At 46.9% G+C, this 23,061-nt stretch overlaps 1 protein-coding gene across 1 annotated transcript in view; it reads right to left on the reverse strand.

Annotated features, from left to right (window-relative positions):
* Positions 1-234: 234 nt before the first annotated feature.
* plekhh1 (pleckstrin homology domain containing, family H (with MyTH4 domain) member 1) overlaps positions 235-23,061 on the reverse strand; it is a 31,873-nt gene continuing 9,046 nt past the window's right edge. The window contains exons 4-30 of the mRNA XM_056425794.1: positions 21,935-22,084; positions 21,751-21,834; positions 19,384-19,465; positions 19,131-19,283; positions 17,794-18,500; positions 16,734-16,812; positions 15,976-16,073; positions 15,431-15,578; positions 15,084-15,220; positions 14,882-14,992; positions 14,278-14,364; positions 10,764-10,922; positions 9,567-9,647; positions 9,207-9,386; positions 9,001-9,112; positions 7,975-8,087; positions 6,390-6,566; positions 6,202-6,299; positions 5,919-6,096; positions 5,294-5,449; positions 4,854-4,951; positions 4,574-4,715; positions 4,334-4,485; positions 3,210-3,339; positions 2,998-3,081; positions 2,488-2,634; positions 235-1,826 (exon numbers count right to left, since the gene is read on the reverse strand). Of these exons, the coding sequence (XP_056281769.1) occupies positions 1,671-1,826; positions 2,488-2,634; positions 2,998-3,081; positions 3,210-3,339; positions 4,334-4,485; positions 4,574-4,715; positions 4,854-4,951; positions 5,294-5,449; positions 5,919-6,096; positions 6,202-6,299; positions 6,390-6,566; positions 7,975-8,087; positions 9,001-9,112; positions 9,207-9,386; positions 9,567-9,647; positions 10,764-10,922; positions 14,278-14,364; positions 14,882-14,992; positions 15,084-15,220; positions 15,431-15,578; positions 15,976-16,073; positions 16,734-16,812; positions 17,794-18,500; positions 19,131-19,283; positions 19,384-19,465; positions 21,751-21,834; positions 21,935-22,084 (3,999 nt within the window). The 3' untranslated portion in view covers positions 235-1,670. The remainder of the gene's footprint in view (positions 1,827-2,487; positions 2,635-2,997; positions 3,082-3,209; positions 3,340-4,333; positions 4,486-4,573; positions 4,716-4,853; positions 4,952-5,293; positions 5,450-5,918; positions 6,097-6,201; positions 6,300-6,389; positions 6,567-7,974; positions 8,088-9,000; positions 9,113-9,206; positions 9,387-9,566; positions 9,648-10,763; positions 10,923-14,277; positions 14,365-14,881; positions 14,993-15,083; positions 15,221-15,430; positions 15,579-15,975; positions 16,074-16,733; positions 16,813-17,793; positions 18,501-19,130; positions 19,284-19,383; positions 19,466-21,750; positions 21,835-21,934; positions 22,085-23,061) is intronic.

Below are 23,061 nucleotides of genomic sequence, written 5' to 3' on the forward strand. Positions count from 1 at the left end.
CAAGAATTAAGAATAAATCATGTCGGTTTATACCTGTTGAATAAATACTCAGGTATTCAGGTGCTTTACTGGAGTGAACATTTACCATATGACATAATACAACTCTAAAGTCCTGCATTCAAATATTAAATGAAGTTAAAATGTATAAAGTATGATTGGCAAAAAGTACATATAAACTATAAAAAGTAGAAGTATATTCATGATGCATTAAATAACTTTAATCACAAACTTCCGTTGTGGACCATAATGGCAATTTATTTCATATGCAAGTTTGCATTATTCACACATGTATATTAATATTTTACATATTTATGCATATTTCTATACTAGATTAAGTAAGGAATCACACAGGAACACGGGATCGTACCGTTTATTCTAACATCACACACACACACACACACACAGAAACACATGAACACATTCGAGGACAGATATCCAAACACACCCTTAAATTACTACATAAAGGACTTTTTCCAATATAAACGTGATAGTTGTGGAAAACTTTACCTTTGTGAGCAAAACATAATAATTTTGGGCGTAAACATAAATAAACTAATATGGACACACAAGTGGTTCGATCCAAAACAGTTCAAGTCTTTTTTCCTTTTTGTTTGTTTATTAAACAATGAATTAATAATTAATAATTAATAATTAATAATCTCGATGCCTTAAATGTTGCACTGCTCACCTTTCACAGATTACTCATACAGTGCATCACCCCCCCCCCCCCCCCATTGTGTTATTGTTTTCCTCATAACATCACAACAATAACAGACCACATGTGAGCTAAATATTAATTATCTTTAAAAAAAAAGAGAAACTAATAGAAAAGGATTATAAAAATGTTCTTAGATATTTATTTTTACGTGGTAAAAACTGTCCTGCACCTTTTTTAATGAGAAAAACCTTAAATTAATTGATTGATTCTTTTTCGTTCATTATTAGATTCATCATTTAAGTATTTTTTCTTTAAACATTTGATCTTTTTTTGAAAGCTTCTACGAAATTAAAACTAAAGCTAAGACAAGGGACTTTCATTTGTTGGTGATTCTGGCGCCCCTTGTGGACAATAGTGGAAGTGTTTCCGAGGACCAGGATTCGCCTTCAGAAAAAAAACTCATGTGTATGTCAACTTTTCTGTTTTCTGACATGGTCCATGGACCAAAGGAATTAATCAATTGAGAAAATAATCATCAAATGAATCTATAATAAAAATGTAAGGAATCTCTAAATTCTTACATGTGGATTATTAGCCAATCAAGAGGCTGAAAAGTATCACATGACATTTCTAATTGCACAGAAGACCTCGTGGAGGAATTTAAATGCTGGTTTATTGCTAATTACGAGTGATCACATGGGGCGGTAAAAAAAAGACAGCGACCGACACACACACACACACACACACACAATGGCGTATTCCAGTCAAACCAGAAGCTCTGAAAAACTAGAAAATATGAAAAGATCTGAAACATCCCGCTGCATGTATCCTCAGACCACGTCTGTGTTTAAAAAAATAAGAATTTGAACCCTGAAATCTTAAGAGAGCAGAGTTTGAAACACTCATCTGTTGTAGAAATATATAGTCTCAAAAGACCCGGAGCTGATGTTTCATAAAAAAATTAAAATAATAATAATCAGAATAGGCACCGTCCGTCCCCCGTGTGGCTGGTTCACAGCAGCGTGGGGCCCTTGGTGGTGTAGTTCATGGCGGGGAAGTGTTTGCTGTCCACGTCCCATTGGCCGGGCGGCTGCAGCGAGGCGGCCAATGGGAGGCCGAGGTTCCAGTGGTTGATGTAGCTCGCCATGAGCAGAGTGAGCTCCAGGATCTGAGACAAGAGATCGGCCTTTAATGGATTTACTGGATTCTGGAGGCTCCGCCCCTCCGTCAACACCCGGTTTAAACCGGATGGTATTTAACACGATTTAAACACACAACATTTATATTTTTACTGGTTACTCCTCCGCCGCATGTCGTCCTGTTCTTACAGCGGACGACGTTCTAGTCAGATCTGATTAGTTGAGCTACTCCACAATATTTCCATCGTTCCATCATCTGACTCAAAGTCTCAAGCGGAAACCATCGGATGGAAAGTAACAAAATACATTTACTAAAATATATATATACTTGTTTTGAGATATAAACTCATAATTATGTTTATTTCTCATTATAAGAAGGGGAAATATTAGTTAACAGCGCTTCATGTCGATGTAGCCAAACATGTGCAGGATCTGGCAGGTCGACGGCATGAAATATATATATATATATATATATATATATATATATATACACACACACAGAATACCACAGAAAAATATGCAATGAAAGCATTTTTTTGAAAGTACGTGGAAATCATCTGACTGAACATGTATTGTCATAACGGGCCGTACAGCAAACCTTAGATGAATAAACAAACATTATAAAAACAACAATACAACAACAACAACAACGGAGCACCTCAACCCCCCACCCCCCCCCTCACCCCTCACCTTGGGCTTGGCCATGGCGTAGACCTGCTTCTCCGCGCTCTTCCTCCCTCCTCCGGGCTCCCGCTGCTGGCTCGTCACCACCATGAAGTCGTCACGGCAACCGCCGAAGGTGATGACGGACTGGTAGGAGTGCGTGGCGAGCGTGTGCTGAGGGAGGAAGGAAGGAAGGAAGGAAGGCGTCAAGCCAACATGAAAACATTTTATCGGCGGCACCAAATTAGAGCGTAGAAATATTTTTGGTTTTCGGCTTTTTGACATTACATCCAGGGATTTGGGATTGACTCAATGGTAATCTCTCTCCCTCTCTCTCCCCCTTTCCTCTCTCTCTCTCTCTGACACTCTCTTTCTCTGACTCTCCCTCTCTCTCCCCTCCCTCTCTCTCACTCTCTGACTCTCTCTCTCCCCCTCCCTCTCTCTCTCTCTCCATCCCTCTCTCTCTCCCTCTGACTCTATCTGACTCTCTGACTCTCCTTTTGTCACACGAGGTGTTCCTGTTAGTTTGAAGCTCACCATGGCGTAGTCCAGCACACACACTCCGTCCTCGTTGACCGCCAGCCACACCTGGCTCTGCTCCACGGGGGACGGGGGCAGCGGCTGTGGACACAAGGGGGGGGGGACAAAGAGGAGGTCACGAGGGTCCTCCACATCAGAGTGAATGCAGCAACACGGAGCGTCACATTAAGCGGACTTCCCTCTCTCTCTCTCTCTCGCTCTGTTCTTACCTTGGCGCTGAAGAGTCTGGCTCCAAAGAGGGGCCACTTGCGAGCCACCGTGAGGTAGATCCTCACACACTCGGGTGCACTGCAGCCACGAAGCATGGACCACTTCGTGGCCAGACGCTCAGTAAGATCCCTGAGAGCAGAAGAGGAACATTAGAGGCTCACCCAGAGCCTCCTGCAGTAACGCTGTATTTATATAAATATACACGACCGTTCAAAAGTTTGGTGTCACCCAGACAATTTGGTGTTTTCCATGAAAACTCTCACTTTTATTTATCAAATAAATATAAAATATAGTCAAGACATTGACGAGGTTAGAAATAATGATTGTTATTTGAAATATTAATGTTGTTCTTCAAGCTTGTCGCTCAAAGGAAGGCCAGTTTTAGAGCTTCTCTCATCAGCGTAACTGTTTTCAGCTGCGCTCACATAAAAATGGTTTTAAAGGGTTTTATACCCCTCCGTTAGTCTTCTAAGGCGATAACACGATGTACCACTAGAACGCTGGAGATGGGCCTCTAGACACCTCTGTAGAGACTTCATTAAACACCAGAGAATAGTCATGGACCACATTAACTATGTAGAGTGTATTTATGATTCATTTAATGTTATCTTCATTGAATAGAACTGTGCTTTACTTTGAGAAACTAGAACGGGCACTCGGTAGAGCGAAAACCTTTGCATATTCGCATGCCAATTGGATAGAAATTGATCGCGTTATGGTAAAAAGAAGATTTTGACCTTTTCATGACCTTGACCTTGACCTTTGACCCGATCAATCCCAAAATCTAATCAAATGGCCCCCGGATAATAACCAATTATCTCACCAAATTGCATGCAACGCAAGAAGATTTTGACCTTTTCATGACCTTGACCTTTGACCCGATCAATCCCAAAATCTAATCAAATGGTCCCCGGATAATATCCAATCATCCCACGAAATTTCATGCGATCCGGTTTAATACTTTTTGAGTTATGCGAGTAACACGCATACAAATAAATAAATGGCGATCAAAACATAACCTTCCGCATTTTCAATGCAAAGGTAATCAGGACTTTTCTAAGTGACCCCAAACTTTCTAACCGGTAGTGTGTATATTTTCTCTGGTATTTATTTGTATTTCCACCTGAGCTGCTCCGCGCTGCAGTCCTGTCGGTAGCGTTTGGGGTAGAAGCGCTCCAAGGCCTGCAGGAGAATCAGCTGTGCTTTGGGCTGAGGGGAGCCGGTCGGAGAGGAAGAGGAGGAGGCGGCCGGTCTCTCCAGGTCTCCGTGTTCCACCTGGAGGAGCGATGGAAGAAGAAGAGAGGGATTGGAAAGAGAAAGAGGGAGAGTGATACACCTCTGAATGAGCGTACGCTTTACAGACCTGCGCCATGAGGGCGGCGACCTCCAGAGCCAGCTCCTTGTTCACGGGGAAGCGGCCCCGCTGGACCTCGTCGTTCAGCTGGTACGCCAGCAGGAGGCGCTCTCGCTCCGTCTCCCCTTTCACCTGAGATCTGAAACACAACCTGTGCACACGCGAGTCATGAATCTCCCACACACACACACACACACACACACATTCCTGCATCCCCTTCTGTCCGCATAATGAAAGAAGGTAACGAGGGGCGCCGTGCGTGTTTCAGACGTGACGAGGGAAACTTTACCTGCTTTTGTACGTCAGACGCACAATCCGCGTGCCCTCGTTCTTCCCAGGATGCAACTCTTTCAGGGCCTGCTCCCATTTGGAAATGACATCACAGATCTGTGAGACATTGACAAGGTTAGTTAACTGTTTTCACATAAACGCTCACACAAAAAGGGTTTTCAAGGGTTTTCTACCCCTCCGTTTGTCTTCTAAGGCGATAACACAATGTACCACTAGAACACTGGAGATGGGCCTCTATACACCTATGTAGAGACTTCATTAAACACCAGAGAATAGTCATTTACCACGTTAACTATATAGACAGTGTATTTATGATTAATTTAATGTTATCCTCATTGACAAAAACAGTGCTTTACTAAGTTTTTTCTTTCTTTTTCGAAGTGACTTTTGAATGGTAGTATATATATATATATATATATATAAAGCAGGTTTATACACCTTGGCAGATGGCTGCAGGCAGTGCTCCAGGTCTTTGCCGGACGGATCGTCGCTGAAGAGAGCGAACCCGGACAGCTGAGGCTTCCTGGCGCCGATCCTCTGATTCAGCATGTTGAGGAACTCCTCCACCGTGGTGGAGCCGTCGAAGCCCACCACCTGCACGCCGGGGAGAGAGAGGACCAGTCACACCACGTCTAACGGTCGCCATGCATCTCCAGTCCAAAGTCTAAAAACAGCCTTGCATGAAATACATACAGGTATAGTCCAGATTGAGAAATAGACTTCGAGTTCTAGAAATACAGAGATCACATTTATTTTGGGGGGTGTTTTTGTTTATGCCGGATCCCTCTTGAGTTGGCAGAAAACCGCAGGTGACACAAGATATTGAGGCGGCTGTTGACAACGTGTAAATAAACTGAAGCTGAAGGCGGAACCAGTTGGAATGTGGAGAACAAAATATTCAATTCAGTTCATTTCAAACAGCCCAACAGCACACATTTACGAATTTTCCTCCGAGGTCACATCGATGCCTTCCCTTCAAAGCGAGCGGAGCCCAGTGTGGCGTCCATAAGACGTGCTGATGAGGCAGCTGGGGCCGGTCACCGCGTGGAGCGTGTCGTGTCACCTGGTACGTGTTGTTGACGAAGTGCACCGGGATGCTGAAGGGCAGCGAGTGGTGGTAGGGGTTCCTCAGCAGGATGGAGACGATCTCCATGCGGGACGGTTTGGCCTCCCGCTCCCCGTTCTGCAGCGTCCGCTCCACGGACCTCTGGCAGTACACGGCGTACTTCCCCACCTCGCTCCTGTGTGTGTGTGTGTTGGGGGGGACAGAGGAACCGGAGTTGTAAACCATGCCCTTTTGGGTGGAGTTGTTCTACTCGGAGGCCTGCGGGCCGTGGGCGCCTCACCGCGGGTCGGCGTTGCGCTGCAGGTATTGTCTCAGGTACCAGAGGAAGTGTTGTTGAGGGAGGAACAGCGCCACACACAGGGACAGCAGCTGCCAGCACTACAGGGGGAGTCAAATAAATACATTAAAACAGAAATAAATAAACCTGTGCCCAGAACTGCAGTTCCACATTCCGTCCACCGGGCTGACCTGCGTGAGGGAGTAGTTGTGCGGCGTGCGGCGGTTGGTCTGCCTGATCAGCTGACAGTACACCTCGTTCTGCAGCTCCGGGTGGGTCAGGCACACCTGCAATGCATTCTGGGCCAGCGAGGTGTGGTAGTCGACGGACGGAGATTCCACCAGCACGTTGATGAAGAGCTGGCAGGACTGCAGAGGAGGAAGGAGGAAGGTGGAAGGAGGAGGAGGAGAATGAAGAAGAAGAAGAAGGAGGAAGAGGAGGAGGAGAGAGAGAGACTTCTGGTTTTCAGTTCCACTGCACTGCCACCAGGTGGAGGCAAACACACACACACACACACACACACCAGAGACTACACAGCTAAAATAGTTAATTTTCAGGTCGAAAGAAATTATAAAAATATATTTTTTAAAGATGTACATGCGGCATGAGGTCAGCAAATATGTTTGCCATAACTTTTATTCTCATCTCACATTTTCTCTCCTGTCTGAGAGCGTTGAAGACAATGTTTTGTCTTAAACCATAGACTGCATATAAGAAGTATATAAGAAGTATATAAGAAGTATACAAGAAGTATATAAGAAGTTTGAAGAAGCTGTTTTGTGCCCTGGAGTTATGCAACCAGAAAAAAGAGGGCGGGTCTCAGTACAACCAAACGCCGGATAAGACGACTTTAATTAAAGGTTTGTAACTTAACTTTCATGAACTGAAAACACAGTTCACAACGTGGTAGCGACCTGTCAATCACAATGTGGCCACGCCCCCTAAAGCACACCCTGCTTTACGGCACCATCATTTAGTAAATGAACATCATATATTATAATGAAGAAGACTTCAAATAAAGATGATACAACTTTTTTTTTTTGCAACCAAAGGAGACGCCCCCTTTGTGGCCATTAGGGAGAATGCAGCTTTAGGGCACTTCCTGCCTGGTGGGATTCATTAATACTTCAAAAGGGCATGAAGCGTGTCACTTCTATTCATCCTGTTTCTTTGTGTGTTGTGTTTGTGGCCGGCTGGTCAAAGAGAGCGCCGGCCCATTCAACTTTTAGTTCCTTAGTGCGGTGGATGTGGTGGGGGGGGGGGGGGGGCTCTGGGTGGGCTACAAGGCTGAAAAGAGAGGAAAAGGATCTTCCTCCGTTCTGCTCTGATCCCATTCCTCCTCCTCCTCCTCCTCCTCCTCCTCCTCCTCCCCCATCTTGTGTAGCTTCCATTGCAACCACTCTCTCCCGATGGCCCTGAACCTCCCACAGCCTTTCACACTGGCTGTAAACCAGAGGAACAGTTAGCCTCAATCAGAGCAGATAATCAACACCATTATGTCTCTTCCACAGACTTTTTTAATGAGCCGGGGGTCCCCTCGTCCTCGGGGGGAGGGGCTTTGATCTGGAAGGATGAGAGAGGGAAGAGGGCCGCGGAGCGTATCCAGGAGTGGGAGGGGATAATGGAGGAGGGGGAGGGATGATGCCTTGAACAGACCCTCGCAGCACAGAGGGGAAAAAGGAAATATTTGGAGAAAGGGATGAAAGGAAGAGCGAACGGAAGAGAAGCAGAGGGACAGAAAGAGGGGGGGGGGCGTGTGGAGGTGGAGAGGCTGACCTTAAAGAGCTTGAGAGCTTCTGTCTGCAGAGCTTCAGAGGGCAGAGTGGTGAGAGGAGAACGCAGGCCCTCCTTACAGCAGCTCAGGGCCTCGCTCCTCCACAAGGCACATTCTGAGAGAGAGAGAGCGAGAGAGAGAGAGCGAGAGAGAGAGAGCGAGAGAGACACGCAAACACACGCACACATAAACAAGATTGAGTTTCCGAGCCGTAACGACTCAGCAGCTGACGGCCGGTCGTAAACACCGTCTGCAGAGCGGAATAAAGGCTGTGAGATGAACGTAGCATGTAGCTGCTAACGCGTCCACTTCTAGAGAGACTCTGGGAGCCTTCAGGGAATCTCCAAAATATTTGCAGTGTTCACTTTGTAACCAAAGAAATATGAAAAAGGAGATTTTTTGTTGTTGTCACCACTGAGAACAGCGACGTCGTGTTGAAAGGGATTTCATCGTGTTCAATTTGTGGGACTTTTTTAATAAGGTGAGAATGTTTATATTCATAGTAAAAACATACAACGAAATAACTATGTGTTTCATGTGTTTTTTCGTTTGTAACTATGTGTTTATTATGTTGTTTGTTTGTAATTATGTGTTTCTGATGTTGCTGCCTGTCTTCTCCAGGTAAGCGTTGAATGAAAGGGATTTTTAATCTCAATGTGATTCACCTGGTTAAATAAAGGTTTAATAAAAAAAAGGTATAACTAGAGCGGGCACTCGGTAGAGCGCAGACCTTCGCATATCACAAGATTGGGCATTGAATTATGAACATTTTAGCATTAGTTGCATGCTAATTGGATAAAAATTGACCGCGCTATGGTAAAAATAAGATGTTGACCTTTTCATGACCTTGACCTTGACCTTTGACCCGATCGATCCCAAAATCTAATCAAATGATCCCCGGATAATAACCAACCATCCCACCAAATTTCATGCGATTCGGTTTAATACTTTTTGACTTATGCGAATAACACGCATGCATACAAATACATTTTCAATGCGAAGGTAATAAAGGTCATGGGTTTCCTCACCTGGGTCTCCCTCCGCATCGAGGAGTTTACCGATGAGCTGCTCGCACTCCGTTCCCACTCTGAAGGTCGCGCAGCTCCCCGCCGCCACAGTCAGGTGATACAGCCACGTGTCCTGCGTGGGGGAAAACAACAAGAATGAATCCCTGAAATAAATTTAACAAAGGATTGAAAACAGGTGTGCATCCCCATGAAGGCGCCCCGCTTACCTTCTCCTGCTTGGTGCCGATGAGCATGTAGGTGGGGCTCTGGCCCCTCGGCTGGACCGCCACGGTGCAGTGGGACGAGAGGAAACCCCGCCCGCCCGCCTCGTAGTCCTCGTCCGAGTCGCAGGAGCGGTCCACCTCCTTCACCGAGGCCTCGCGCACCTGCAGCTGACCCAGAGGCAGCTGGAAGAGGACGAGGAAGTCAAACCGGCGACAAAAAGATGGCGAGAAATTGACACAATTACGCAGTCTTTTTCTCGCCCATAAGCGCCTACGCTCAATCCTTCTGCAGGGCGGAGCCTAAAAGTGCGAGGTGTCGATAAGCACGGACAAAAGGTGACATTAGAAGCAGGTGAGGAGCACCTTGTCTTCCTGGTTCCTATAGTAGTAGAAGACCTTCCCCACCAGCGAGCACCACAGCAGCTTGGAGTGTCCGTGTTTGACCTGAACCAAGAAGACGCAGAAGCATCAGGACAAACTCCGAGACCGTCTGGGGGTTTTACACCTTGTGTTCTTTTGTTTGATGAAAAGTTTAGTTTGAACGCGCTGCCACGGATAATTACGCGTTACTCTCTGCGACAGAATTCTCTCAGAGAGTTTCTAGAGATGTGAACGGAGCAACGCCGTCACTGAAGGATGCCGTCGACCCTCAGACGGGGGGGGGGGAGGGGGGGTCGCCAGGGGTCAACGAGTTCACGTTATAACCGGCAGATCAAAGACGGGATTTGGGGGCGTTCGACGAGAGGACGCGGGGGGCTGTCAGTCATCTGTCAGAGACCCGTCACACACACACCCTGTCCGATGTGTTTTAAGTGTCTTAACCCCACCGGGCAGACGACGGGCCGAGGGGAGGAGGGGGAGGGGAGGAGGGGATGGGGAGGAGCTCTCAAAGCATTCCTGCAGCTCACGTGCCCCAACGTGAAGGCGCTGCTCGAGACTCCGAGAGCTCCGTCGGAGCCTCAGACACGTCCACACATCTGAAAGAGGACGTGTAGCTATTTAACTAATCTACACCTCATGCATCTACGCAATGGAGGCGGGGCTTCAGTGGCGTAAGGCTACACACGTGTTCAAAATCTACACAATCATGGGCGTTGTTTCAGTAAAAACAAACACGGAAACGCAAACAAATTAAATTTTTCGTTATTGTTATGTTTGTGTGACATTAGAAATCAATTTGTTTAATATTGATAATCTATGAATCGTCCATTCGTTCCAGCGTCCCAAAGAAAATTAATATTTGTTTAACTTTTTTTTGTTTTCTAAAAAACGGAAATGTATTCATTAAAAATGAAAAGAATAAAGAAATCCTGAGATAATAAAAAATAATCGCTAGTTTGAGGCCTCATGAGTCATGACACATTACAACATTGAGCGTCATGCTCCAGTAAAGTAATACAAGTGTTGTTAAATAAATCTAATGAATATTTTAATACTATACAGAAGTACAAGGAGATATGAGATTAATATCATTCTAATACCTTGCCAGTTGTTTCCAGTCTTTAGGCTGAGTTATAACTACACATCTATCTGACTTCTCCTCCTCCTCCTCCTCCTGACCTTTGTGAGCCAGCCCCTCATGGTGGGCTTGGCGGCGGTCTCCACGGTAACCGGGCTGCTGGCCTGGACCTTGAGGATGTTCTGCAGGACCCTGATCCACTCCTCCAGGATGTTGGGCGAGTCGGCCGTCAGATAGAAGGTCTTCTTCTCCGTAATCAGCTGATTGGAAAGGGAGAGAAATATGAGGGGGAAAGGTTTAAGCCCGAGCCCGACCGAGATAACACCGGCGTGTCGGAGGAGATCAGGATCAGCCGCCGGAGAGACGGGAGAAACATTCCAGCCCGATGCCGCACATGACGTCATTCTAAGCCTCTTCTCTGGTATGCAGCGGTAACGCTGTACGGCGATGCAGTGCGGTAATAACAGAGTGTGTGTGTGTGTGTGGCTGCATCTGCCCTCAAACACACTGTTTTTCTATCTTTTTTCTTTTTTCTAAGTCTAGGTTTTTTGGAGAATTGCAGATGTTTAAAAACACGTGAGACCATTTCAGTTCCTTACATATATTATTAAATATATATATTCACAGTATGACTATATAATGATGCTGCCGAGGTGGAGGAGAGCCAGTAACGGTGATCCTACAGCACTGTTCGCCGGACCTGGAATCTTTTATCATTCACTGCAAACCCTTCTACTCCCCACGTGAGTTCGCTTCATTCATCCTGGCCGGAGTTTACATGCCGCCGCAGGGGAACGTGCACGAGGCACAGCGGACCCTCGCCGAACAGATACGGTGTGTGGAGCGGACCTTCCCGGACTCTTTAGTTATTGTACTCGGGGATTTTAACAAAGGAAACCTCAGCCACGAACTCCCTAAATATAGACAATTAATTAAATGCCCTACCAGAGAAGAGCATTCTGGACCACTGCTACACAACAATCAGCAGGGCCTATCACGCCGTCCTCGAGCTGCACTGGGAAACTCTGACCACGTCATGGTTCATCTGATTCCTCATACAGGCAGAGACTAAAGCTCTGCAAACCTGTGGTGAGGAAGTTCAAGAAGTGGACCAGTGAGGCTCTGGAGGATCTACGGGCGTGCTTGGACTGTACTGACTGGGATGTCTTCAGGACTGCTACCAACAGCCTGGATGAGTACACAGAGGCTGTAACTTCCTACATCAGCTTCTGTGAGGACAGCTGTATTCCATCCAGCTCCAGGGTGAGTTATAACAACGACAAACCCTGGTTCACAGCGGAGCTCAGGAAGCTAAGACTGCAGAAGGACCAGGCATTCAGGAGTGGGGACAAGGACCTGTACACAGAGTCAAAATACAGGTTTAGCAAGGCGGTGAGAGATGCTAAACGTCTGTACTCTGAGAAACTGCAACAGCAGCTCTCAGCAAACGACTCTGCTTCTGTCTGGAGAGGGCTCAGGCAGATCACCAACTACAAGCCCAAATCACCCCACTCCATGAACAATGTGCTTCTGGCAGACGAGCTAAATGAGTTCTACTGCCGCTTTGAAAGACAATGGAGCAGTCCTGAGACAATCCCCCGCAGCCCCATCAACAAGCCACAGACCATCAGCCCACCCTCCCCCAGCCCATCAGGGGCTCACACCTCTGGAGCACCCTCCATCAACTCAGCGACGACCCTCGTCATCCTGGAGAGAGACGTCAACAGGCTGTTCAAAAAGCAGAACCCCCGCAAAGCAGCGGGCCCGGACTCCGTCTCCCCCTCCACCCTGAAGCACTGTGCTGACCAGCTGTCTCCGGTGTCCTCCGACACCTCCAACATCCACCTGGAGTCATGCCACGTTACAACCTGCTACAAGGCCTCCACCATCATCCCGTCCCCAAGAAACCCAAGATCACAGGACTCAATGACTACAGGCCCATCGCCCTGACCTCTGTGGTCATGAAGTCCTTTGAACGCTTGGTCCTGTCACACCTCAAGACCATCACCGACCCACTCCTGGACCCCCTGCAGTTCGCCTACAGAGCCAACAGGTCTGTAGACGATGCAGTCAACATGGCCCTTCACTACATCCTCCAGCATCTGGACTCCCGAGGAACCTACGCCAGGATCCTGTTTGTGGACTTCAGCTCTGCTTTCAATACAATCATCCGTCCCTGCTGCAGGACAAGCTCTCCCAGCTGCACGTGCCCGACTCCACCTGCAGGTGGATCACAGACTTCCTGACCGACAGGAAGCAGCACGTGAGGCTGGGGAAACACGTCTCAGGCTCCCGGACCACCAGCACGGGTTCCCCCCAAGGCTGTGTTCTCTCCCCTCTGCTGTTCTCCCTGTACACCAACAGCTGCACCTCCAGTCACCAGTCCGTCAAGCTCCTAAAGTTCGTGGATGACACCACCCTCATTGGACTCATCTCTGGTGGGGACGAGACCGCCTACAGGTGGGAGACTGACCACCTGGTGACCTGGTGCAGCCAGAACAACCTGGAGCTCAACGCTCTGAAGACAGTGGAGATGGTTGTGGATTTCAGGAGGAATGCAGCCCCACCCGCCCCTCTCATCCTGTGTGACTCCCCCGTCGACGCTGTGGAGTCCTACCGCTTCCTGGGCTCCATCATCTCCCAGGACCTCAAGTGGGAGCTGAACATCCGCTCCATCACCAAGAAGGCCCAGCAGAGGATGTTCTTCCTGAGGCAGCTGAGGAAATTCAACCTGCCAGGGAAGATGATGGTACAATTCTACACGGCCATCGTTGAGTCCATCATCTGCTCCTCCATCACCGTCTGGCACCCTGCAGCCACAGCCAAAGACAAGCGCAGGCTGCAGAGCATCATCCGCTCGGCCGAGAGGGTTATCGGTTGCAATCTGCCTTCCCTCCAGGTCCTGTTCACTTCCAGGTCACTGAAGCGGGCCGAAAAGATTGTCGCTGACCCCTCCCACCCTGGACACTCCCTGTTCGAGTCCCTCCTCGGGAGGAGGCTGCGTCCATCATGACTAAGACCACCCGCCACACCAAAGCTTTTTCCCGACGGCGGTCGGGCTCATCAATGGACCCCGGGACTGACTGACTGTCACCCCCAGGACTACCACCTCTTCTTCCACCTTCCTCTCTCCTCCTTCTTCCCGCTCCTTCCTCTTCCTCCTCCTCACTCCTCCTCCCTCCTCCTTCTTCTTCCCTCCTCCACACACGTCACTTTAACATGCACTTTAACTAAAACACACCACTTGAAGCACACACCCAAACACTTCACATTATTTGTTGTCTTTCTGTCGTGTTGATTGTTGTTTGTTTGTCATGTCCAAATGTTGCACCTTCCACCAAAAAAAATTCCTCGTTTGTTTGTGAAAACATTCCTGGCAATAAAACTGTTTCTGATTCTGATTCTGTGAAGTGTTTCTCCCAGCTGTGGAGACATCGGTACAGCTGTTTATTTATAAGGCATTCGTAGTTCTATGTATTTTACTTGTGATTTTGTACGGATTTTATTCTATTTTAATGTTTTTGTACTATCTGGACCTCGAGTCTGAAATAAAAGTTTGATTGGCTATCTCGAATGTTACGCAACGTTTAAATCCAGGCTCTGAATACCACTCACTTGAAATGTCTGCGCTCCCTCTCCACGAAGTATACGGCAGGACGAGTTCAGCTCGATCTGACCCTGAGGCTTCCTGATGACGTCACTCTGAAAGAAACACACGCACACACACACAAATCTTAATTTCTGTTAATAAAACTACAATCATAAATGCCATCACGACGTATTTTGTTGAGACTTTTGAAATAGTTGTGCAATGTCTTCTTTGGGGTGTCAAACTCATTTTCATCGTGGGCCACGTCAGCATCATGGCCGCCCTCTTAAAGGGCCGGTTGCACCTGAAACTCTGTATAAAGTACTCCCAAAATATTTTTAAATCACTCTCTTTGCATGTGATTATTGTTTATTTGAGTGTAGAAATATTATACATAAGAACATATATCTAATATTATCACATAAATCCGATTCATTTGAAACCTTCAAATATAGGATAGGATATTTTTGTAAAATTTCTTCTAAGAAAAGGTGATCATATGTCTTTCAAGCCGTCAGGGGCCACATAAAATGACGTGGTGGGCCGGCTTCGGCCCGCGGGCCTTGTGTTTGACACCTGTGTCTTAGAAGGGAGCGGCCCGGGTTTGAGGTTTGGGGGGCTCAGACTCACGGGGGATTTGTAGTAGAGGATCTCTCCGTTCCTCAGGATGAACCAGCGGCGCTTCCAGGCTTTCACCTGGCTGCCCATCTTCAGCAGGTACCCCGACTTCTCCAGCATCTCCTACACAGAGGGGGGAGGGGGGTGTGGGGGGGGCTAAATAAACATGACCGGCTAAATAAGATGTCTTAAGACTCCATAGGACTCCACTCACGGGCCCGGTGCTCTCGCAGGAATAGGAGGAGGTCCGCTGGACTTTGTGCTCCGGTTCCGAGTAGTCGCTGTCCAGGGAGTAGGCGTCGGGGGGGATGGCGTAATCACTCTCTGAGCTGACGGAGGACACGGACACGCCTGGGGAGGAGGAGGAAGAAGAAGAAGAAGAAGAAGAAGAAGAAGAAGAAGAAGAAGAAGAAGAAGAAGAGTGAGAGAAGGCTCTTCCATGGACCACTAGTAGATCTCATCGGGATGTGTAATGCTCTCCAGCTGGTGTTTAGCATACAGTCGGGGTTATTTTCTCTGTCTGTGTTCTGATGACATGTTTAAAGTGCGTGGGCTCCTCACCTCTCTTGGCGGCCCGCGGGCTCCCCGACACGCCGCCCTTCCTGTCCGGCAGCAGGACGGAGGTCCGTAAGCTGGCCAGGGAGCTGCTGTCGTCCTCTGACCCGGAGTCATCGTCTTGGAGAGGAACGCTGCTGATCTGAGTGGCTTTCTGAAGAAAAGAAACACAAGAAACGCACACGCACATGAGAACGAGTACTGTAAAGTAAGAAGAAGAAGAATGGGGAGAAGGAGAATGAGGAGAAGAAGAAGAAGTAGAATGAAGAAGAAGAAGAAGAAGGAGAAGAAGAAGTCGAAGAAGAAGGAAAAAGAAGGAGAATGAAGTAGAAGAAGAAGAAGGAGAAGGAAGTAGAAGAAGAAGAAGAAGGAAGAAGGAGAATGAAGTAGAAGAAGAAGAATAAGAAGGAAAAAGAAGGAGAATGAAGTAGAAGAAGAAGAAGAAGAAGAAGGAGAATGAAGTAGAAGAAGAAGAAGAAGGAGAATGAAGTCGAAGAAGAAGAAGAAGAAGAAGAAGAAGGCGGCCCACTAATGGAGGTGAAGTGTCTCACCCCTCTCAGCGTGGTGTAGACCGGCACGTTGATGTTCTTGTAGACCAGCTGGGGGAACGGACCGGCCGCTGGGTACTGGGGGAAGTAGGACCCTGAGACTGGCGGGGGGGGGGGAGACACGTGGAGTCACAACTTATGTCACTTCCCTTGTATTTACTTTTGGTTTAGATTATTTCGATTATGTCACTTTTACATTTACAAAACGTTGCCAATCTGTCAACTCACTCTGTAATGTAAGTCACACATAAATAATGAAATAGAAGTAACCCTGGCCCCCATGAGGTCATCCTGGTCCACAGCGTTGGGATTTGAACCGCGGTGCATTGTGTTGCTGAGGAGTTTAAGCTTTTATCTTGTTTTGTTTGCTGTTGTTTCATATTTCATGGTGATCTTTCACAAGAGGCCATGTGAAGACCGCGTGGGCCCGTGACTCATCCTGCCAGAGCTCTGGATGCTCCCACACCGTAAGCCCTAAATTACGACTCCTTTCATCGCAGCCGATTGAAAAGCAACCGCACCGCTGTTACGCTCTTCCTCTGCTCTTTAAAAAAAAAAAAAGGAACAGGGGGAAGAAGATCCCACACCTGTACAGGTGTGTGGGGAGGAAGTGACATCAAAGGGTTCGTCAATGACGGATCCCAAACCCAAACCGCACACCTGCACGGCGGCTTTTAGCTTCGGACGAGTGACACGTCGCCTCCCGGTAATGACTCATATATACACACACACACACACACACACACAGAGGGGGCGCTCACCTCGTCCGGGGCCCCTGACTCCAGGACTGGCCTCGGATACTCTCATTCCTGACTTGGCCACGGCGTAGATCCGACTCTCCTGCAGAGAGAGAATAAAGAAATGAGGAATATTCCTCGTCACTCCGCTCAAAGCATTCATTATAACCACCAGGGCAACGTGTTGGCATCGGGATATTTGGAGAATAAACTAAATTTGCTATTTTTTGCCACGAGTTACAAGAGAAGATCGACGTAGCTACACCGCTAGCAGCTGGATAGCTTAGCTTAACATAAAGCTAGCTTAGTTTAGCGCCTCTAAAGCTCACTGATTAACTCATAATATTTATTTTGTTTAATCTGCACACGTGTGACATTAACAAGTTTAACAGTAGCACCGACTATTTATTCGACGAGAACGGCAAGTATCCGCTGGTTGCTCGGCAACCGGTCCCAAAGAAAGATAGACACACAAATAGCTTAGCGTAAATAAAATAAAAAAGGCTAACTGTAATTTTTACACTTCAACAAACCAGATTTAACCAGTTAATTAAGATTTTAGCGAACTTTTCCACCCGTTTCCATTCTTTGTGCTAAGCTAAGCTAACCAACTGCCGGTGGTAGCTTCATATATACCACACAAACAAGAGATTGGTGTTGTCTCTTCTCTTAATTATCAACAGGAAAGAAAATAAGCGTATGTATTTCCCCAAAGATTTAAAACAAGGTAAGTGAGTAGTAATTTAAATAAAAATATGATGGATCCAATTTTGATCCTCATGCTTTGAGGAAGGACTTTTACAACATTAAACAATACGGGAAGCAGAAGTATTCGTAACCTGCTCGCTCGCAAAACTTTGACAGTAAGTGAATAAATAGATTTCATATATAAATATATATATATCTTCTAAAACCTATTTCTAAGTGATTGGTAACATAGTTGATGATGTTCTTTGCTTTACAGTTATCTAAGTCATTTGAATATCTCTCTCCATGCCATCAGAAGTCGGTTGTGAAATCCAGCCGATCCAAAGGCGAGGATTGAAACCAATTAGATGTGGAGATACAGGATTTGCCTTCTTACCCACGAAGGGAAGCGGTGCAACGGCGGCGTTGGCGGTGGACCCAGCTGCTCCGCCGGTCCCACGAGGGAGACCCCGTTGCGGCGCGGCTCCTCTGACCCCGGGCCCTCCGCCAGGCCCTCCATGCCGTTGGGGAGCCCGTCGTCGATGTCCGTCTCCTCCACCACCTGCGGGAATTGCGAGGAGGCGCCGGCGGTGGTGCCCGCGCTCTTGAGGGTGGAGCAGGCGGAGGACGGCTCCGGGCCGGGCTGCGGCTGGCCGTCGTGCTTCTTCACCAGCTGGACGCCGTCCCTGGGGGTGAGCGGTGTGCGCACCTTGGGGAGCGTCGTGCCGGCGCCCGACCGGTGGGCCGCGGGGTTGGGGAAGGGGTTGTTGGTGGAGGGCGAGCGCGACAGCAGCGGGCTTTTGGGGGTCGCGCCGAGGGACGACTCCGGGGAGCTCGGCCCCCCGCGGGCCGTCTCGTAGGCGGAGGACGAAGACGAGGAGGAGGAGGACGAGTGGAGGCACTGCGAGCGGAACTTGCTGTTGAGCTCGTCGGAGGAGTTGTCTTGGTCGGAGGACCCGGACGGACCCTCCGGGGGCCCCGGGGCGCTGGTGGGAACCGGGCCGCCGGGACCCTCCCTGCTCCGAGCCTGAGAGAGAGCATTGTGGGCCGCGAGGTCCCCGAGACAGATGCCCTTACCGGACGGCTCAGGAGCCCGTTTCACGTCTGAGGAGGCAGATTATTAGTGATGTTAGGTCTTATAATCATAAAGGAGGACGCGTTCATACCCCTGGGAACGGAAGGAAGAATCATGTTCTCATATTCTTCTTTTTTTGGGGGTCGTGGGGGGGGGGGGAGTATTAATTTATGCAGGAGACAATGCGTCTGTTTAAAAGTAAATATTATATAAGGATTGCAACAGAATTTACCAAGACTGGTTATAGATAGTGAATGTGTTATTATTGTCAAAGTATTTTTTTTTTAACCCTGAACCAATTGCATTTTTTGCTAAATTTTACATATTTCTGAATGACTTTTGCCATTATTTTTTTCGAACTTTACACGTGTTTCCTCGTTAGTTTTGATGCACTTATAGACAGTCAATGAGCAGAATATTTCCCACCAATCTTGTCACAGAATACTATTGCACTATATTTATTTAAATGTGCCTCACGTGACCACCATTGCAGGTCACGTGACCACCATTGCCGCTCAGGCGACCACCCTTGCCGGTCACGTGACCACCATTGCAGGTCACGTGACCACCCTTGCCGGTCACGTGACCACCATTGCCGGTCACGTGACCAGCCAGACTTGAATTAAAAACGCTCCCGAAGACGACGGGATGCAGCTCACCTGTCTGCAGGGTCTTGGCATTCGGGGCCCCTCGGGGCCTCCAGCCGTCGTCCTGGGCCGGCGGCGTGCCGGGGCAGCTGGGAGGGAACAGCGGGCTGCTGGGCACCAGGTGGGCGTCTGTGACCGGGGAGGAGGCGGGTTTCTCCAGGAGGGCTGCAGCAGAACGAGCTCTTTTACTTTATGACCTTCTAGGTGTGATGGACGTTTTAACGTAATGAAACCGTAAAAGAACTGCTTCCTGTCGGGGGCTCACCTTGTAGTTTGTCCTGCAGCAACATGATCTGCTCCGTCTGCTTCAGGTTGGACACTTTCAGCTGCTGGTTCTCTTGCTCCATCTGCAACAAACACACACACAAACACACACACATACACACATTTTAAACGACAACATTCAGACTGCAAACAAATATATATGAAACAACGCAGTTTTGGAGAAGCTGATTTTGTGAGCATTCCGTCTTAATTACAGAGATACGTTTTTATAAATAATCACTTTTCAAATGATCTGGATGTGTATAAATGTGTTTATTCACCCGCATCTCTTGCTGTACATGTGGGAGCTTAACAAGGGTTCATGAACAAGGGATTTCCAGGACTTTAAACCAAATTTCCATGACCTAACACTTTTTAAAATCTTGGTGTATACATGAAAAAGTGAGAAAATGTTGTATACAAACTAACAATGACAATTCCAAAGCATACAGTATAAAACCTTAAATTACTCCAATGAATGAGACGATAGTTTGATTAAAAGAATAAACATTTATTTCTTTTCAGTAAATGTGAGTATGAAAGAGCGTATGCTGGTTTATATTCTGAGTAGGGCTGGGCACGTTAACGCGTTAATCTTGCGTTAACGCAGCACTTAATTAACGCCGACAATTATTTTATCGCGCATTAACGCATGTTTTTATTTTTTATTTTTTTAAATATTTATTTTTATTTTTTTTTTAGACAAAAGACAATACATAGACATAACACCTAGAGTACTATAAACAATGCAGACGACAAAACAATGGACATAACATCATAAAGTCAGAGTATTTGTGGGGGAAAAAGAATCTCAACAAATGACGGCAGGTATGAGACGCCCTCAAGACACACATCACACGGAGAATACACGAGTTGTATGAAAGGAGAGGACTGCAAAGGCGACAGCTTCACAACGTGCACCCTGTTGCTCTCACTGGGGACGACTGGACATCGGGTGACCAGACGTCCAGTTTTCCCCGGACATGTCCTGCTTTTGAGCCCTAAAAATCGTCCGGCAGGGATTCCAAAAACGTCCGGGATTTTGCTTCGTCGGATATTTGTTTTTCTCTGGGTTTTCATAAACTCGTATTTACCCTGACAAGTTTAGGAAATGGTATCTCCTTCTTACGTGAGCTCTGACTGTAGAGGACAGTCATTGGTCGACCGATCTCAGGGTTGCCAGATACGATAATTATCCTCCAAATACAACCATTTTGAGCCTTTGGTGCGATACTTCACCATCTCCAATCTGGCAACACGGAGCACCTCGCCGCCTCCACTAGTTCATTGTTGTTTGTGCGGCATGCTATACACTACAACCAGCGTCGCCGCTCCCATAATGCACTACGCGCTGGTCGTGGGGCACCACGTCCTGTGGGGCTCCACAAAATAGGCAACTAAAAATCCTCATAGTTATAATAATTATAATGCCGATATTATTTCAGTCTAGAAATATTAGGCACCTTTTAGGCATGTATATCACAAAACAGGCAGAACAAGAGAGATGTTTAATCTCAGCCCCCAGACGAAGTGTCCTCTTTTTCACAAACTCAAATCTGGTCACCCTACTGGACATCACTCTGTAACCACAATGACCTCGGAGTGACTGTGCATTATATTGATGAGAAGTGGGCGCTGCATTCACACGCCCTGACTGATGAAAACAGAGGAGACACATGATGCTGAAACGTGCGCGCGACACTTTACACAGCAGTGGAATGTGACAAATAAAGTCACCACACTGAGCAGATAGAGCACCAGAGATGATCGCTGCTGCGAGACGACTGCCTTTGATCATGTCCCTGCTTCAGTCTCCAGCGCTCTGTCACAGTGTCTCTGCATAACAGTGCATTTGACAATGTCCTGACAGATTTTATGGCACTTTAGTTCATATGGCAGAACATTTAAAATAAGTGTCAAGTTCTAGGAATTGACAAACTGCACTGAAAGTGTTTTCTGGTGTCTCACTCTAACAGGGACAACACATGTTATGGCACTTTCATTCATATGGCAGAACATTTCAAATAGAAGTGCGCTATACACTACTTTTGAATGAATTATTGGATTTTGCGTATACAAATGCGATTAATCGCGATTAATCGTGATTAATCAGGGAAATCATGCGATTAATCGCGATTAAAAATTTTAATCGTTGCCCAGCCCTAATTCTGAGCATTATTCTTTTTAAAAGCATATACATTATTTAAAACGCAGCGTAAATAAACATATCAATAAAACACATTTCCAGGACTTTTCCAAAAATGTGTGGATTCTTTTTTTACAGGACTTTTCCAGGCCTGGAAATAACAGTTTTAAAATTCCAGGACTTTCCCAGGTTTTCCAGGACCGTAGGGACCCTGGAGCTTACCTCTTTGAGCTTGAAGGTGACCCAGTCTTTAATCTTGGCTGCCTTCTCCTCAATAATCTTCGCCTCCTGGGCCCTGACGAAGATCTGTAACCGGAGGGGGGGGGGGGGTTATCTCAACCTCCATTTCCATGGACATAAAAGGACGTTTCATGTCCCTCATCATAACTCTCCGTCCGTCCCGTACCTGTTTTTCCAGCTGCGCCTCTAACCTCTTTATCGCGGCGTCCTTCTCTTGGACCCGGTGGGTCAGCTCGTGGTACCTCCTGTACAACGAGCTCTCCGTCTCGCTGGTTTGAATGTTCGCCGACTTCAGCTTCTCTTCCATGACGTGGATCTGAAAAGACGGTTTTGATGAACACCTGAAGCTATTTTTTTGATTTTTTTAAAGAAAGGGCGCCATTAAATTACCACCGGCAGGAAAACACCTGGAAGATCAGTCGTGACATTAAAGGGAGATTAAAGCCATCAGAGTGTGTGTGTAATATCCCATTAAAGGTTGACTCCTTCTTACTGGTCCAATAAAAACCTCAAATCCAATGGACTGTGTGACTTTATGGACTGAATTTTAGGATTTCTATCATTCAATATTGAGCATGATTGATCTAAATGTACCGTCTCTCCTCCACAGACCAAAACCTTTATTACCAGTAATTAAAATAATGAAATAATGTTAAATAATGTGTTATATTTGAGATATAAACTCACTTGACTGTGGCATTGAATTGGGTTTAATTTTTTATTTAACTACATTTCCATGGAACGTTCTCAAACTCTCTGCTCTATTATAACTTGGCTCTTATTACCTTCGCATTGAAAATGCGGAAGGTTATGTTTTGATCGGCGTGTATTTATTACCTTCGCATTGAAAATGCCGGAAGGTTATGTTTTGATCGCCGTGTATTTATTTATTTATTTGTATGCGTGTTATTCGCAAAACTCAAAAAGTATTGAACCGAATCGCATGAAATTTGGTGGGATGATTGTTTATTATCCGGGGACCAGTTGATTAGATTTTGGGATCGATCGGGTCAAAGGTCAAGGTCAAAGGTCATGAACAGGTCAAAATCTTTCGCAGAACTCAAAAAGTATTGAACCGAATCGCATGAAATTTGGTGGGATTATTGTTTATTATCCGGGGACCAGTTGATTAGATTTCGGGATCGATCGGGTCAAAGGTCAAGGTCAAAGGTCATGAACAGGTCAAATCTTCTTGAATCACATGGAATTTGGTGGGATGATTGGTTATTATCCGGGGACAATTTGATTAGATTTTGGGATCAATCGGGTCAAAGGTCAAGGTCATGGAAAGGT

This window comes from Pseudoliparis swirei, chromosome 11 (genome assembly GCF_029220125.1).
Source record: "Pseudoliparis swirei isolate HS2019 ecotype Mariana Trench chromosome 11, NWPU_hadal_v1, whole genome shotgun sequence".
Taxonomy (NCBI): Eukaryota; Metazoa; Chordata; class Actinopteri; order Perciformes; family Liparidae; genus Pseudoliparis; species Pseudoliparis swirei.